The sequence below is a fragment of the Chlorocebus sabaeus genome, chromosome 13 (assembly GCF_047675955.1).
Source record: "Chlorocebus sabaeus isolate Y175 chromosome 13, mChlSab1.0.hap1, whole genome shotgun sequence".
Taxonomy (NCBI): Eukaryota; Metazoa; Chordata; class Mammalia; order Primates; family Cercopithecidae; genus Chlorocebus; species Chlorocebus sabaeus.
Window position 1 is genome coordinate 33865563 of NC_132916.1, and position 16391 is coordinate 33881953.

The 16391-nt window shown below is 38.0% G+C and overlaps 1 protein-coding gene across 3 annotated transcripts in view; it reads right to left on the minus strand.

Moving 5' to 3' along the window:
- The window catches only part of AK9 (adenylate kinase 9), a 177384-nt gene that overhangs the window by 145709 nt on the left and 15284 nt on the right, over positions 1 to 16391 (minus strand). For all 3 annotated transcript variants that reach the window (XM_038001024.2, XM_073022407.1, XM_038001023.2), the window contains exons 6-8: positions 10106 to 10218; positions 6781 to 6966; positions 1708 to 1836 (exon numbers count right to left, since the gene is read on the minus strand). In XM_038001024.2, coding sequence (XP_037856952.2) covers positions 1708 to 1836; positions 6781 to 6966; positions 10106 to 10218 — 428 coding nt within the window. The remainder of the gene's footprint in view (positions 1 to 1707; positions 1837 to 6780; positions 6967 to 10105; positions 10219 to 16391) is intronic.

Genomic DNA, 16391 nt, shown 5'->3' on the forward strand with positions numbered 1-16391 from the left:
CGGGTTCACGCCATTCTCCGGCCTCAGCCTCCGAGTAGCTGGGACTACAGGCGCCCGCCACCTCGCCCGGCTAGTTTTTTGTATTTTTAGTAGAGACGGGGTTTCACCGTGTTTGCCAGGATGGTCTCAATCTCCCGACCTCGTGATCCACCCACCTCGGCCTCCCAAAGTGCTGGGATTACAGGAGTGAGCCACCGCGCCCGGCCTACCTGTTCAACTTTTAAATTTTGATCATGGAAATGATATTTCATTACTTAGGTTAGCATTTCTTTATTATCAGTGAAGCTGAACATTTTTTCTACAGGCTTATCACTCTTCATTTTTGTTAATTGCTCATATTTGTTGTCCATTTATCTCAGGACAGAGTGAACTTACAGGCTTTTAAAAAATCATTTCTATGACCTTTTAATATATCAAAGCTTTAAATCTTTCATCATAATTAATGTGAATATTTTTCCAGTTTATTGTCTTTTAGTTTGAGTGTGGTTTTATCTATTTAATTTCTGGAAGTTGTATATTTAATGAAATTGAAGCTATCATTCTTTTTCCTTTGTATCTTGTCATCTGTGCTGATCAACATTTGTTAAGCATTTATTGCTTGCCAGATTTTGGGCACTGCACTGGGCACCAGCAATGTGAGGAAATATAACCTGGTGCTTGTACTAAAGAGATAACCTCTGCATTTCCCCCCCGGAAATACAATTTTCTAATTTCTGAATCTGATTCTAATTTGGCTTTATTTCATACCCAGTGCCAGCCACTTAAGGAGTAGTCAGGATGCTTTTATTGAAGGAAGAAAGGATGTTATTGATAGTCATGGACTTCACGCTTCAGAAGCTACGTTTATAAGCCAGTGACAGGAAAGGTGGGGAGGAATAGAAGTCATACCTATGAAAGCAATTAAGTGTGGTTCCCATTTTGGGGGATGGATGCTGAGAATGAAAATGATTCACTCATTTATCTTTAAAATAATATAAACATTGTGAGACAGCATGAAACACATTCTTTAGTTTCTCTATCATATGAGAACAGGCAATTGGAGGACTGTGTCTTATTTGTCTTCATAGTTCTGTTGCACAGTGTCTGGCTAAATGTGCAAGTTCCATAAATGTTTGTTGACTAAATCTCCAACACAAATTATTATATTTGGTAGAGTCTTACCTGGACTTTTTACCATATAAAATATGCTTTTCACATACTTGTAATCTCAGTCATCACACTTTTAGAATACTATTTTAATTAAATCCTTCCTATTATATTATATAATGGTCTTACCATGTTTACATATAATGGGATAACCATAGACCAATCAGCATAACAAATTCTACCTTTTAAACAAAAGGTGTACCTGAAGTGTACATTTGTTTTGATAAAGCTATAACTTACAGATTGAAAATGCTTTTATAACATAGTCTTTTAACATGAATTTTCCAACCCCTATCCATAAAGGAATTTCCCCACTGGCTTTTGAAAAATGTAGTTCATTTGTCACTTTGCAGTAACAGAGTTGCTTTGTAAGAGTAAAATAATATTGTTCTGCGAAAACAGTCTTTGGGATGGAAGCCTTTTTCTAACAGCTTTCTACAAAGTTCAAGGGGAGAATCAGACAGATAATAATACATGGGGATGAAGACATGTGAAAGCTATTTAACCAGTGACAAAACACAAATATCGATATTCATTTTCAGTGATATATTTTGTTCTTACTTCTAAAGTTTGGAGAATTGTTTCCTTATAAAGCTTAACAATGTTTTCAACGTTTTCCAAATAATCTTCAGGCCTCTGAACTAGATGATGAAGAATTTCAGCCACCATCTGCATTTCGGCAATAAATGCCTAAATGGAAAAGAAGAGATTTCAAATACCTTTAGGTCAACGACTATTCAATTTACAAGCCATATTCCCTGCTCCTTACACCTAGATACCATTTTGGGGTCAGAAGCAGGGGTAGGGGATGATTAGAGATTAAGGATTTTTATTTAAGAGCGTGGAAGACTCCTAGGGGGTCTTCATTAGATGGAATAAAGCTTTAAATTAACCTGGATATTTTCTCATGTCTGTTTGCTCCCCAATAAGTAGGGACAAGTAGGGGAAGAACATCAGATTTTTAGAGACAAAATAGAGAAATTAGATTTCCTGTGAACACCTGAGCTTGTAGTTCATTCATTCAAGTATTTATCGAGTGTCTTCTATGCATCAGGTGCTGTTCTAAGGATTTGGGATAGAACAGTGAACGAAACCAACTAACACCCTGGGCTCACAGCACTCACACACACTGCAGTTGAGGAAGGCAGCATAAACAAGTACACAAATAAATATATAACATATTAGGTGGTGGTAAGTACTAGAAAGAAAAATAAAGCAGGGTAGCATGGATGAAGAGTGGTGGGAGAAGATGCTATTTACATCAAGTGGTCATGAAAGGGTTATCTGAAGAAATGGAATTTGAGTTGAAATCTGAAGGAAATGAGGGAGAGAGAACTGCCACACAATTTCTAGAGAAAGAACATTTTAAGGCAGAGGTAACAGTGTTCCATATCGTATTTATGATGCTAATTATTCATTCTTTCCCATTTTTATCAATGTATACATATACATATTTTACTTGAGCCATATTCTCTATATAAGCCATTTTATAACCTGTTTTAAGTATTATTTTAATGGTCAAATAATATATTAATTTCCTTGAATGTACAATTATTTAATTACTCTATAGTTGGACAACAATGTTTCAGGCTTTTCACAATTACAAATAATATTGCAATAAGTAGCTTTGTAAATAAATCTTTATATGGCTAATATTTTCCCTTAGAATAATTCCTACAAGTAGAATTACTGGACCAAAGGTTATACATTTCAAAGTGGCTCAATACACATCTTTTCCGAAAGATGCTACCATTCTTTTCTCCCTAGTAGAGGGCTTTGCTAGCACGCTGGCATTCATTCATTCATGATTACACAGCTTTGTATTAAGTACCCACTATCAGGCACTGGAGACAGTCCCTGCTGCATAGAGTTTTCATTCAGTGGGGCAGACAGATCATAAGCAAGTAAAAAAGTAACATAATTTCAGAAAGTGATAAGTGCTATGAGGAAAATAAAACAGAGCAAGGGGCTAGACTTATGCTATTCAGCATGGAAGTTATTAGCCACATTTCCCCATTGAGCACTTGAAATTTGGCAAGGGCGATTGGAATGTGCTGTAAATAAAAAATACATACCAGATTTCAAAAACTTAGATGAAAATAGAACATGTCATTCTCAGAATGTTTATGTTGATTATAAGTTGAAATAAAATTTTTTGATATATTTAAATAAACTATATTATTCAAATGGCTTTCACTTGTTTATATTGATTATAAGTTGAAATAAAATTTTTGAATATATTCAATTAAATAAAAATACATTATTCAAATGACTTTCACTTGTTTCTTTTTGCTTTTAAAAAGCATGACTACTAGCACATTTAAAATCACTTATGGCTAGCAGTACATTTCTATTGCACAGCGCTAGGTTAGAGAGTTGCTTGCTGGAGGGTCTCTGAGGATGTAATACCTGGGGTGAGACCAGGATGAGTAGAAGGAATAGCCATGTGAAGATGAATTGAAGAGTGTTGTAGGCAGAGGAGAGAGGAAACAGTAAATGCAAAGGCGTGAAGCTGAAATGAGCTTAGCACAGTTGAAGACGACTAGCTAGAAGGCTAATGTGGCTGGAATACAATGAGTAGGCAGAACTGAGATCAGAGAGTCTGGGTTCATGGCTTTGTAAGCCACATGAGGGTATTTGGATTTTAATCTAAAGGCAATGGAAAGTCACTGAGGATTATTTATATACATTTTTAAATAATGAGTCTGGCTTCTGTAACAAGTGGAATGGGATAGGGAGGGTTGAGGAGAACAAAAGCCAAGAGAACATTTACAATGCTGTTGTAGCAACTCGAGGACAGTGCTTTGATTTGTGTGTATGTAGGATGAACACACCTTCATGTTGGCCATCGATCTCAGCAGGTGGCAGGTCTGCTCATCTATCTTCTGAACATGGCTGTGTCACTAGGCAGAGATCATGCAAACCAGACCCCAGAGGCTGAGTCTAGTCTAAGGATATAAACTGATCATCTCCCACAGCACTGGCCAACATTGTGTTGTAAACATTTCAGACTAATTGCCACTCCCATCTATTTTAAAACGTGTTTTCGGCTTCCCTGGAAAAAATGGCCTCCCTCGTAAAAATGGGCCAGCATTTCCACATGGCAACAGTTGGCTGGGCTGGAGCCAAGAGGCAGTTGTCCTCTGAAGAGCATGAAACTTTCTGCAGAAATGGAGACGTTCCATAGCTCCACTGTCCACAGCCATACTTGGCCAATGAGCACTTGAAATGTGGCTAGAGATACTGAGTAACTAAATTTTAAACTTAATGTAATTTTAATTGATTTCAATTTAAATAGCCACGTGAGGCTAGTGGCTATCATACTGTACAATGCAGTGTTAGCATACCCCAGTCCTCCCTCTTCCCAATTATGTAATCCCTGGCCGATATCACCAATGGATATAACCTACCTGGCCCCTAAAATTAAGTGAGTTGTGACCCCTGTATCTCACCATTTGAGGGCTACATTGGCTTTGATTTCAGATGGTATGTTTTATTTATGCTAAAGTGGCACACTTTATTCCTACTTGCTATGAGGCTTTCCTTTATTTGAAAAAATCTGGAATTCATGCTGGTTACTATCTAACGCCTTATTTACATGGGTGAGATTATGTTTTTAAATGGGCTTTATTATGTTAACACTTTTTAAAAATTGAATACCCATTTCAAAGATTTATCTAACCCATTAATTAGGGGACCAGTAGAATGGCAAGGTGAAAGTATTTCTAATCTCTGAAATAATATTGCAAAGTTAGATACAAGGCTGCTTAATGTCCTATAGGACAATAAAGCTGTAACCTTTGGGGGTTATCTTTTTCTACTGGAGAAACAATTTGCAGTGTGTCTATCTATAAATTAACATCTGACTTCACAGCATCTAGGCCCTAATAGAAATAATCAATCACAGGCATATTTCACTAGGGCAGGTATTGGCCAACTATGGCCCTTCCCACCCTAGTGGTTCATATCCAGACCATCACCTATTAATACATTTCTTAATATCAATTTTTCTTGTCAAGTCATGGTAAAAGGAGCCCAAAACCTTAGAAGACAAAAATATTATTTTGATGCCCTATTGTTTATATTTAGTAGTATTTACTTTAGAATTGTCATAACAATGTGTACATGTGAAATTGGGCTACATATTTCTTTTCACATTCTCTCTTTGTCAGAGTTTGAAATCAGGGTTGTGTTAGCTTCACAAATTGAATGATGCCTGGTTTACTTTGCTCCCCACATTATATTTAGTCCTTTATTGTTCTGATATGGTTTAAATGTTTGTCTCTTTCAAAGCTCATGCTGAAATTCCGTCCCCAATGTAGCAGTATTGAGAGGTAGGGTCTTTAAAAGGTGACTGAGGCATGAGGGCCCATGAAGGATTAATCCATTCATGGATTAATGGGTTAATGGATTAATTGGTTATTATGCGAATAAGACTGGTGGTCTTATATGAAGAGGAAGAGAGACCCGAGCTAGCACACTAAGCCCCCTCACCATGGGATGCGCCACCACCTCGGGACTCTGCAGAGAGTCTCCACCTGCAAGAAGGCCCTCACCAGATGCGACTCCTCAACTTTAGACTTTCAGCCTCCATAACTATAAGAAATAAATTCCTTTTCTTAAGGGAATGCTCAAACACTGTTGGTGGAGTTGTAAATTAGTTCATTCCCTGTTGAAAGCAGTTTGAAGATTTCTCAAAGAATTGAAAACTGAATTATTCAACTCAGCAATCCCATTACAGGTCATATACCCAAAGGAAAATAAGTTGTTCTACTAAAAAGACACTTACACTCTCATGTTTATCGCACACTGTTCACAACAGCAAAGACATGGAATCAATCTAGGTGCCCATCAGTAGAGGGCTGGATAAAGAAAATGTGGTACACATACACCATGGAATACTACACAGCCATAAAAAAGAATAACATCATGTCCTTTGCAGTAACATGGATGCAGTTGGAGGCCATTATCAGAAAACCAAATACTTCACATTCTCACATATAAGTGGGAGTTAAACACAGGGTATACATAGACATGAAGATGGGAACAACAGACACTGAGGACTCCAAAAAAGGAAAGGGAGGGAGAAAGGGAAGGGTTGAAAAAATCCTTGTTGTGTACTGTGTTCCCTATTTTGGTGATGGGTTCAGTGCAAGCCCAGACCTCAGCATCACACAATATATCCATACAACAAATCTGAACATGTACCCCTTGAAGCTTAAATTAAAAAAAAAAAAAAGTCATTCTTTATAAATTACCCAGTTTCAGGTATTCTGTTGTAAGTAACAGAAAATAGACTAAGAAATGCTCTAACTTCTTATTCTACCTTGCCTAGTGCTTGACACATAGTAGGTGACCAATAACTCCATCGTTATGAAATGAAGCACACTGGGTGTCAGAACATCAGAAACGTAGAGACACATCTACACTGACAGGAAGGCTAAACTTGACTTCAAGATTATCATCTCATAATCCTTGAAAACATGAAAGACTTCGCTTATTTCCTCCAAACTCAATAAAAATGTAAAGAAAATGTGTAGCATCTGCTATTTCCTATTACCTATACCATCATTTAATTTAATTATAGCAATTTTTAAAAGTATAGTGTATGGTAGTTACCTATTGAGATATTACCTCTTCTTCTTCTTGCTCTTCCTCCTCTTCCTCCTCTTCTCCTTTTCTGTCCTTTTGGGTTTCTTTCTTCTTTTTCCTCTGATTCTCAATGACTTCAGGATCCCACTGGTCTCTACTGTATATGTATCCCGTATTATTGTGCTGTCTTTGCCCAGAAATTCTCTGGCACAAATCATAGTCAGGACACTAAGAAACAACATTATTAAATCACTTAAAACATTTTGAATATGCTTTTAATTCCATGTGTATTTACTGAATATAAGGTACAGTACATAAACCAAAAAATTCCCTTAAGACCTAAGCAAATGCAATGTTGTGACTGGTATTTTGCATCAGGTTTCATTACATGCCAAGAGAGGCTCAGACACTAATTTTATGCTATATGTTTTTATTTGTCCAAAATTAATACAGGTGGAAAAGTATTACAAGTCTTAAGATGAGGAAAAAGGATTGGAAAAGTAGAAAGAGTAGAGAAATGGAATAGAAAATCAGTTAACTCTGCAAAGGTACACAGAATTCTATGATTAGCTTGAAAAGTTTAAGAATGGAACAAAATGGGGGGGAATAGCCACATATTTCCAATAAAAAATATTGTTTATTTGTAATATTTACTATGACTTACAGCTTTATGGGTGAGGTATTTTATACAATGCCAGTCATAAATGGGACCTGAAAGATCATCTATTCTAGTATAACATTTATATTTTGTAAATGAGAAAACCGAATCTAGGTAGTAAAAAAGCCAAAACCAAAGTCTACAAGTTTCTTGTTCCAAAGTGCTTTCACATGTGCGATTTTACTGAATTCTCAACTGACGCCATAAGATAAGCAATCCAAATTATGATTAAAGCCATTCTGCAGGTCAGAGAAGTACAGCTCTGGCAGACTGAGAGACCAATCTCAGATCACAGTGTCACATGGAAGAACTGCAACTTGGAACCAGGCCTTCTGATTGTAGTCCAAGGTCTATGGTGCATTATTAATGATAATGATGGTTTGAGGCTGTAAATTGTGCTCTGAATGTTTTTCAGGATAAAAAAAAATCTGGATGGTTTTCCGAGGCAGTAATTCTGATACATGAGCATGTAACTCTATCTGGGGAGCTTGTTAAATCGATCACAGCTCCTCTTGTCATTTATTAAGTTTGGAGTGAGGCTTAGATTCTTCAACAAGCATCCTCAGTGATTCTGATGCCGGCAGTTCATGTACCACACATTGAGAAACGAAGGAAGCCAGGAACGTTGGAACCTTCATTGCTCATTTTCTGATTTCTTCATGCCATCTCTAGGTGGAGATGGGATGGGTAATTATTGAGGTAAGACTTTTGTTAGGCTTCCTAATTTTTCACAAAAATTTTCAACCTACTCAGGTAATTTTTTTAAAATGTCTGTTTTACAACCCAGGATACCCACCTTCTAGGACCTTGACAAGGACTATCTCCTTCAGCTATCTCCCGTTCTCATTTGCGGGAAGTGACTAATGAAAGTGTGAGCCTGAAGTATATGCCTCAGAGCAGAAGTGCTCAGTGTCACCTGGAGGGCTTTGCAACACCAATATCTGGGCTCCATCTGACAGATTCTGGTTCTTAGTTCTGGGGCAGGGCCTGAGAATTTGCGTTTCTACCAAGCTTCTGGTTGCTGTTGCTCTGGGACCACTCTCTGATAACTACTGCTCTAGTAGATTGCTAGACTTTAACCAGGTTTTTGGTAGCACAGAATCCTTTAGAATATGATGAAAACCATAGATTTTTGCATCAGAAAAGTTCATGTAGGCACAAAGTTTTATGTATAATTTCAAGAGGTGCATGAATGCTTAGGGATTCATGGATCTCGGGCAAAGAGCCTCTGCTCTAGAAATTCCAGGCTTATTCCCCAATAAGGCCAAACTATCTAAAAAGTGTGTGTTGCACTGAATTCTGTCTCACATTACGCCCTCTGGTGATACTCTGGTTACCCTGTAGAAACTGCCATAGGACACTTCACAATCACACTTATAACATGAATGGGGTTAAGGACTTTATTCACTACATTAAGCAGTCTCTTATATTAAGACCCATCTAAGGTATTTCTCTCATTCACAATGGCAGTCTTGTTTTGCCTGAGGAATGACTTGTCTTCTCATGGACAATGTGAATTTTATAACTGGTCACATTTCCCCTTTTACTTTAGTTCATCAAACCTAGAACCAAATTTATGACCCAAACTTAGTAACCATTTGGGGTCTTCTGGCCTGTATATCTGTGTGCTCTCTCTCAATTAGATCTTAATTTCCTATTGAATCTGTCTTTTCCTCAGTTTAGTTTTTATATGTGGTTTAGTTTTATATGTGGTTTTCTCTCTTTTATGTCCACATTCACATGTGTGACATTCTCAAGTTCACTCGCAATTGTGACTGAGCCCTGGCCATGAGTGGTGGCTGGGGCTGCAGATTACACCACACTCGGAACTGCAAGGCCACCTCTCTCACACAGCTGACCCGGACACTCCACTGGGTCCCAGCATCTGAGCTGACAACCATCTCATTTATTTGAGCTGTCATAAACCCTGGCAAAGTATGGATACAAAGGTTATCATTCATTTTGACATAAACAAGAAGATACCACCTTACTAAATTGTTATCACAACCCCATGAGGCAGCTATTGTCATCTTTGTAAAAAGGAAATCAAGACTTCTAGATGTGATTGACCAAATTCTAACAATAAAAGAGAGAATTAGGAACAGGACCCAGCCTTAACTCATAATTAATATTGTAGTGTTCTTTAACATTCATACATTCATGCCATGTGTCTATTCTTTCATTTTATTAGTAAACTTACTAGGTGCCACTAGGTACCACATAGTATACTGGTTGATATTTATATGAACAAGACATGGTTCCTACCTTCAAGTAAGACAGAGTCTAGGAGGAAAATGGATAATTATAATGTAGTAAGGTGAGTAACATGATAGGGAGGGAAAAGCACCACAAATGGTCATCAGAGAGAGATTTAACTCTCTTATGATAAGTAAGGTATGGAAGGGAGAGAAAGAAAGAGAGGTAGTGGAGCGGGGTAGTTGTCAGGGAAAGTTCTAAAGAGATGATGTCCTAACTGACTTGCAAAGGATGGCTATGATGAAGCCTGGTGAAGAGGCAAGAAGGTATCTCATGTGGATGGAGCTGTAGGAGCAAGAGGACAGAACGATGAGAAAGTATGACTCAGTTCCTGTGATTGATGCATAAGTTACTATCTCCATAACTACTTAAAAATGTTTAAAGCATTCCTTGAATTTAACTACTATCAAAAACAATGGTTTACTCTACTAGCAAAACAATTAATATCCTTACCTTTATATTGATTATAATATCAGGTTTCAAATTTAAGTTTTTAATTAATTCTATTTGCTGTAAGGTAGTCATGGCATCCTGTGAAAGTGATGGTATTTCAGTGATAATATAACCTGTAAAGTAAAACATAATTTTAAAATTTTATAAAATTATCAACATATGAGGGCATGGATTTACTACTTTATAAAATATCATCTATCATAAAGTCATCTGTAAAAATTTTAAATTAACACTTAAGGTGATTGCCACATGAAGTGTAACTACGAATAATGTTTTTCTGATGATAAAGAAATCACTGGGCTAGAAAGAGACATTTTTGAAAATTCCAAGTCAATTTATTTTAGACAGATGAGGTACCTAGGGAAGGAAATTTCATGCTAGTAATTACTTTAACTCATGTTAGGAAAGTTTACTCATATAAATGGTAAAGGTATATTATAGGAGTTGCATGCCATACCGTTTTCTTTCTCATATTAATATTTCATAATATAGTAGAACACATGTATACAATGTTTGTGTAAGTTAGGAGAGTAATAAAACACCCATGGACACACTATAATTTTCTGTTTTTTAAACAGCCAATATAATATTGGTTTAGTGCAGTTATTAGCTTGTATCCCCACCCAGAAATCTCAATCTTCTCACTGAAATTCACCCTGTTTATCATCATCATATTAATTTCCTTAATATATTTCTTCAATTATGTTATTATCTTGCTCAAGAAACTTTTCTCTTATTTATAAAGTCTCAATTCCTTCAGTGGGAAATAAAACTTTCAGCTTATTTTTCTACATCTTTTCCTGGAAGAACAACAGACAAACTATGTTTATTCAGCCTTGGGTATTTGGCAGAAATTTTATGAAAAGCGAATGGAATGACCCTGTCACTTCAGGGACAAAAAGTGATAGCATTTGTTGCCAGTTATAACATTCAAGTGAAAATCTGAATTTTGAAAAACTTATATCCAACACCATAAAATTAATAAAGGACTTTTCTTGGTGAGATTGGTGGTGACATTAACAAATGCGATGTTTTGATACTGTATAGTAAAATGTGTCAACATTTGGAAGATCTGTATAACTCAGTGAACCAACATTTTCCAAATGGCCAATGCATGGTACCACAAAAATTAGGCATAGGTTATAGGCTCATTCCAAGTGCAAGATAGACCAACGGATTTTAATGTAACCAAGTTTTGAAAAGTTTACTGATAACAGTTTCAGATTCCACAATGCAACCAACCTTCAGGAAACTTCCACTTGTTGGGTTTTGATGTAGAATCAAGAATATCCACAATTATTCCAAAGGCTATTAAAATACTCCTCCCTTTCCAAGTATGTATCTGTGTGAAACTACATTTTCTTCATGTACTTCAGCAAAAGCAATATATTGCAACAGATTGAGCAGAAGCAGGTGTGAGAATCCAACTTTTCTTAAGTCGGACATTGAAGAGATTGCGAAAATGTAAAGCAAAGCCACTCTTCTCCCTAATTTTTTGTTTTGAAAAATTATCTTTCATAAAATATGCAATTTATGTTAACAAGTCATGGTTTTATGATTTCTAAACAGATAAATATTTTTAAAGTCTCAGTTTTAATTTCTAATATGGTAAATATAAATACATATAGCCCATGTAAGCACAACCTCTTATGGAGCCTCAACAATTCTTATGAGTGTAAGGGAGTCTTGTGCCTCAAAAGTTTGAGAACCACTATCTTAATGCAAGGCCTAGAAAAGGATAATAAAAAAAGTTACTAAGCACCTGTTGATAGATGAGTGAATGAATGTGTGCAAAACAAACTTAAAATTCCTCACTTGAGAATACACTCATCACAATCTTTTATTTTTATTATTTATTTATTTATTTAGAGATGGAGTCTTGTTCTGTCGCCCAGGCTGGAGGGCAGTGGTGTGATCTCGGCTCACTGCAACTTCCACCTCCCAAGTTCAGGTGATTCTCCTGCCTCGGCCTCCGGAGTAGCTGGGACTACAGGCGCATGCTACCAAGCCTGGCTAATTTTTGTATTTTTAGTAGAGACAGAGTTTCACTATGTTGGCCAGGATGGTCTCCATGTCCTGACCTTGTGATCCACCCGCCTCCGCCTCCCAAAGTGCTGGGATTACAGGCATGAACCACCACGCCCGGCCGCAATCTTTCATTTTTAAAAAAGAGACCAGGCCAGGCGTGGTGGCTCATGCCTGTAATCCCAGCACTTTGGGAGGCCGAGGAAGGCAGATCACAAGGTCAGGCGTTCGAGACCAGCCTGGCCAACATGACGAAACTCCATCTCCTCTTAAAAAAAAAATACAAAAATTAGCTGAGCGTGGTGGTAGGTGCCTGTAATCCCAGGTACTCGAGAGGCTGAGACAGGAGAATCGCTTGAACCCGGGAGGCAGAGGTTGCAGTGAGCCAATATCGCACCACTACACTCCAGACTGGGTGACAGAGTGAGACTCCATCTCAAAAAAAAAAAAAAAAAAAAGAAGAAGAAGACCAAGAACCATCATGCTAATTCAAAACCTAATTAATGCTTAGGCATACACAATTTCTCCTAAGCTTTTTTGGTCACTTTACTTTCTGCTAACAGTGTGTTGGGCTCTACCCAGAGAAGCAATCCTACCTAATTTAACTTAAAAAGGCAGAAAGGAAGACCTTGTCATCCTGGTTTTGGACATATGAACTGTAATTATGATTCCCTCTTGTCTGGCTGTAATCCTTAGTGTCCAACTTGGCTTACTTACGTGTTCCTGCTATTGTCTTAAACGTAGCGTGGTATCCCCAAGGCATCTATCCTATTGGAAATTCATTAAATGAGCTCAGTGCATCCCTGAAAAAATGTAGACACTTCCTGTACTGTCTCAAGAATGGGACCAGACCTTTCTCTGCCTGCCTCTTCTTGTTCTCTGCTTTCTGCTTTCCTGGCTCTACACCACCCTTCTTTGGTTTGGCATCTCTGCTCTTGTTGTGAGTCTAGCTTTCACTTGATTAACATGTTTGAACTGGTTTTTAAGACTTTGACCAGCATCTCCTCTGGTACACGATGGCTGGCATTAACTCCGGGTCTGACACATTGTGATGGTGGGTACTACAGTGAAGGGGACTGCATGCCTAGCTCTGGATGGAACTCAACCCTTGCCCAGCTAACTCCTCCAAGTTGGACAGTTCCAGAGACCATCTATCTCCAGAGTTCATGCCCTTCCCTTGTAAGCAAAAGCAACAATATCTCCCTGTCATTCCCTATGCTGGCAATACTTCCCAACATCTGTCTATCACAAGTGATCACAGAAAGATGCTTGGCACTCTGTTTGCTGTGCTTGCCAAAACCCTTCCTGTTCCTACAGCCACTGCCACTGCCTGGAGAGCTTATCAGGCATTTGACGTGCATCTGTTTGCAGGAATGCTGAACTTCTGGTGTACATGTATATTGGAATGATGTTCATACTTGGTCCCTTTACTGATGGAAGCGGCAGAAGAATAAGTAATTTCCATGGATCTAGCTCTCTCTTGAAAGGCCATTATTTGGGCTGCCTAAATGTTCTGAGCTATGAATTTTGGGGCTCTACCCTCTGAGAGATGTCTAGTATTATCATTCCAGAGCCTAGGGGTGTATCTATGGGAAGAGGTGTAAGATAGACAGTTATGTCATCTAAGTTTGTCTCACCATTGCAGATGTAAAGTGGAATATGCAGATGTAAAGTGGAATAACTTAGTCCTCTAGTGCCAATTCTGGGAAGATCCCAGGGACACACTGCTTGCTAAACAGACCAGAACTACTGAGTCCACTGTCAACCTTTCCAATTCCAGAGACATGTGAGGATGAAAGTATAGATGAGGAACTCCTCACTCCCACCCCCACATGTCCTTGAGACCATTACCAAGCCCTTGCCCTTCCATGCTAAAGATGGAGGAGTGGTACACCCCCAGCCAGTCCTTGCTGGGAGACTGTGCATGTTCTATCACAGGCAGAGTAGGTGCTTTGTAGGCCATTGCCCAGCTTTCATTAGCCCAACAAGTGAGAAACTGTAAGACTGTCCAGACCACTACCCAGAGGAAACTGACTTTTCCCAGGCCCATACCATCACTTTGCCACCATTTCTTGGCACAGTGGGAAGGAGAAGGCATTTTCTATTTCCATACAAATGAAGATGGCAGACTACTGCTTTCAGATTGAAGTGATGAGAGATTCAGAGACATCAGGTAGCTTTGTGTCCAGCCATCCCTGCTACCCATCTGACCTCAGGCCAGGCTGATAGGAGTGGACACATTGGTGACCAATGACTTGCAAGACTATTCATAATGATACACTCGGGGCAGGGAATACCCAGACTGGGGCTATTCATTCACTGGGGAAAACGAGATTTTCCAGAATCTAGAAGCAGGGAGCAGTGAGGAGCTTTTAGGATGCCATGTATTGACTCTACTGTTTCTCTCGGGTAAGGATATAGCTTTGAGAAGCTGATTTCGGTTAAAGGCCAAAATAATAAATAGATTGTGAATGAAAAGTTAATTATAGATCGTGTAGGCCCTTTTAAAATAGTGACGGAAACACAAATTATAAAAGGGCTCTAGTATAAAACAAAATTAAGATGAATTTGGCAATACTCTGCTGTGTGATGTCCCTGGAAGTGCACATATCTCGTTGGGGATTTTGGAGTCATCCATTATCCATCTTCACCCAGCCCCTCACTCAAGTTTATATCCCTGTTTTGAAAACCCTTCACTTCCAATTTTGCTTCTACCTTCCACCAGGTTACGGGTTGAGAGCAAACATCAGGATGAGAGGGCTTGCTGGGAATTTGGGCAAAGACTTTCAAACTGTATTTAGCAGAGTGCTAGGTTCTAAAAAAATTCCTGTGGGAATGCTACAGGATGGGCTGAGGGGTGGCTGGGCAGAAAGGGCTTTAGGTTCCATCTCCACTGCAGCCTTTAAATGAGCTTGTTTGTGCATGCCTAGAACATGGCCATGTAAGCAAAGGGTGAGGGTGTGGTGCCCAGACTCAAGAAACCATTTATATCACTTTTCCTCTGCCAGCTTCTAGGACAAGTACTGGCATACAGGAAGTACTGAGGTCTGAGGAGTGTAATCAGCCAAATCCAGAATGTGGGAAACTCTGCAAGACAAGTGACCCATTTCTTCAACAGAGAAGACACAAGAAGACAGAAAGAAGTAGCGGAAACTTATAGATAAAAAGAGACTTGAGACATACTAGTCACTTACATTATGTGAAATCTGGTTAGATCCTGCTTCAAAAAAAAATTAACTAAAAAACATCTATGAGGTAATTAGTGAAATCTGACCACAGACCGTTTAGTAGAAGATATCGAGGAATAACCATTTTTTAGGTGTGACAATGGTAATGCGGTAATAGGTTTAAGAGTCTAAAAGATCTTTTAGAGATATAAATGAAATATTTTATAGATGAACTGATATGATATGGATTAGCTTCAAAATAACATAGGTTGAGAGAAGGGAGTAAGTAGAAGTGTAGATGAAACGAGATTAGACTAGAGTTGGTTTTGAACATATGCTGAACCTGGGTGGTAATGTGGAAGGATCTTTATACTAATCTCTTTACTTTTGTTTGAACTTTTTCCTAATAAAAATTGTAAAACATTATGAACACCATGAGAGGCACAACTGAGTTTCTTTGTATTGTTTTTTTTTTCTTTCTCCTTTTGCCAATACTTATAAGTTATGCCATCTTTTTTGTAGCCATGTAAACCAATCCAAGTTTTTCAAGAGGTAAGTGAGGTTAACAAATAGGTATTTACTTACCTACCTATATACATACTTCTGTTTCAAATAGTATGCTTTCTGATAATTTGGAATTCTGTGATTCCTGTTTGCCTTTTTACTTATCCAGCCTTCCATATTCTGGATATTTTGCCCAAGTTCAATCTCTTTATCACTGCTGAGCAAATAGGTAGTAAGTGGATAGACAGGTAGGTAGTTTACAGACAAACCTTATCTATCTACTTACATTATAATGCATTTATAATCCATATATATTAATCTATATATATGTATTATATACAGAACCCATATATCCATACAGAGACCTATCTACATATGTGGATAAATATGGGACATTCTGTGTATCATCTCTCTATACGTATGATCTATATGAAGAGGTATCTTTCTGTCTATAGATAGAGACCAATCAATACAGTTTGACAAGGCTGCTTTTGCTGCTTCCATCATTGATTTGCTTTGGCAGTTGTGGTTTTTACTTTCCTGTATTTTTATTCCTGCATTAATAGTTACAATGTCCTCTTCTAACTTAC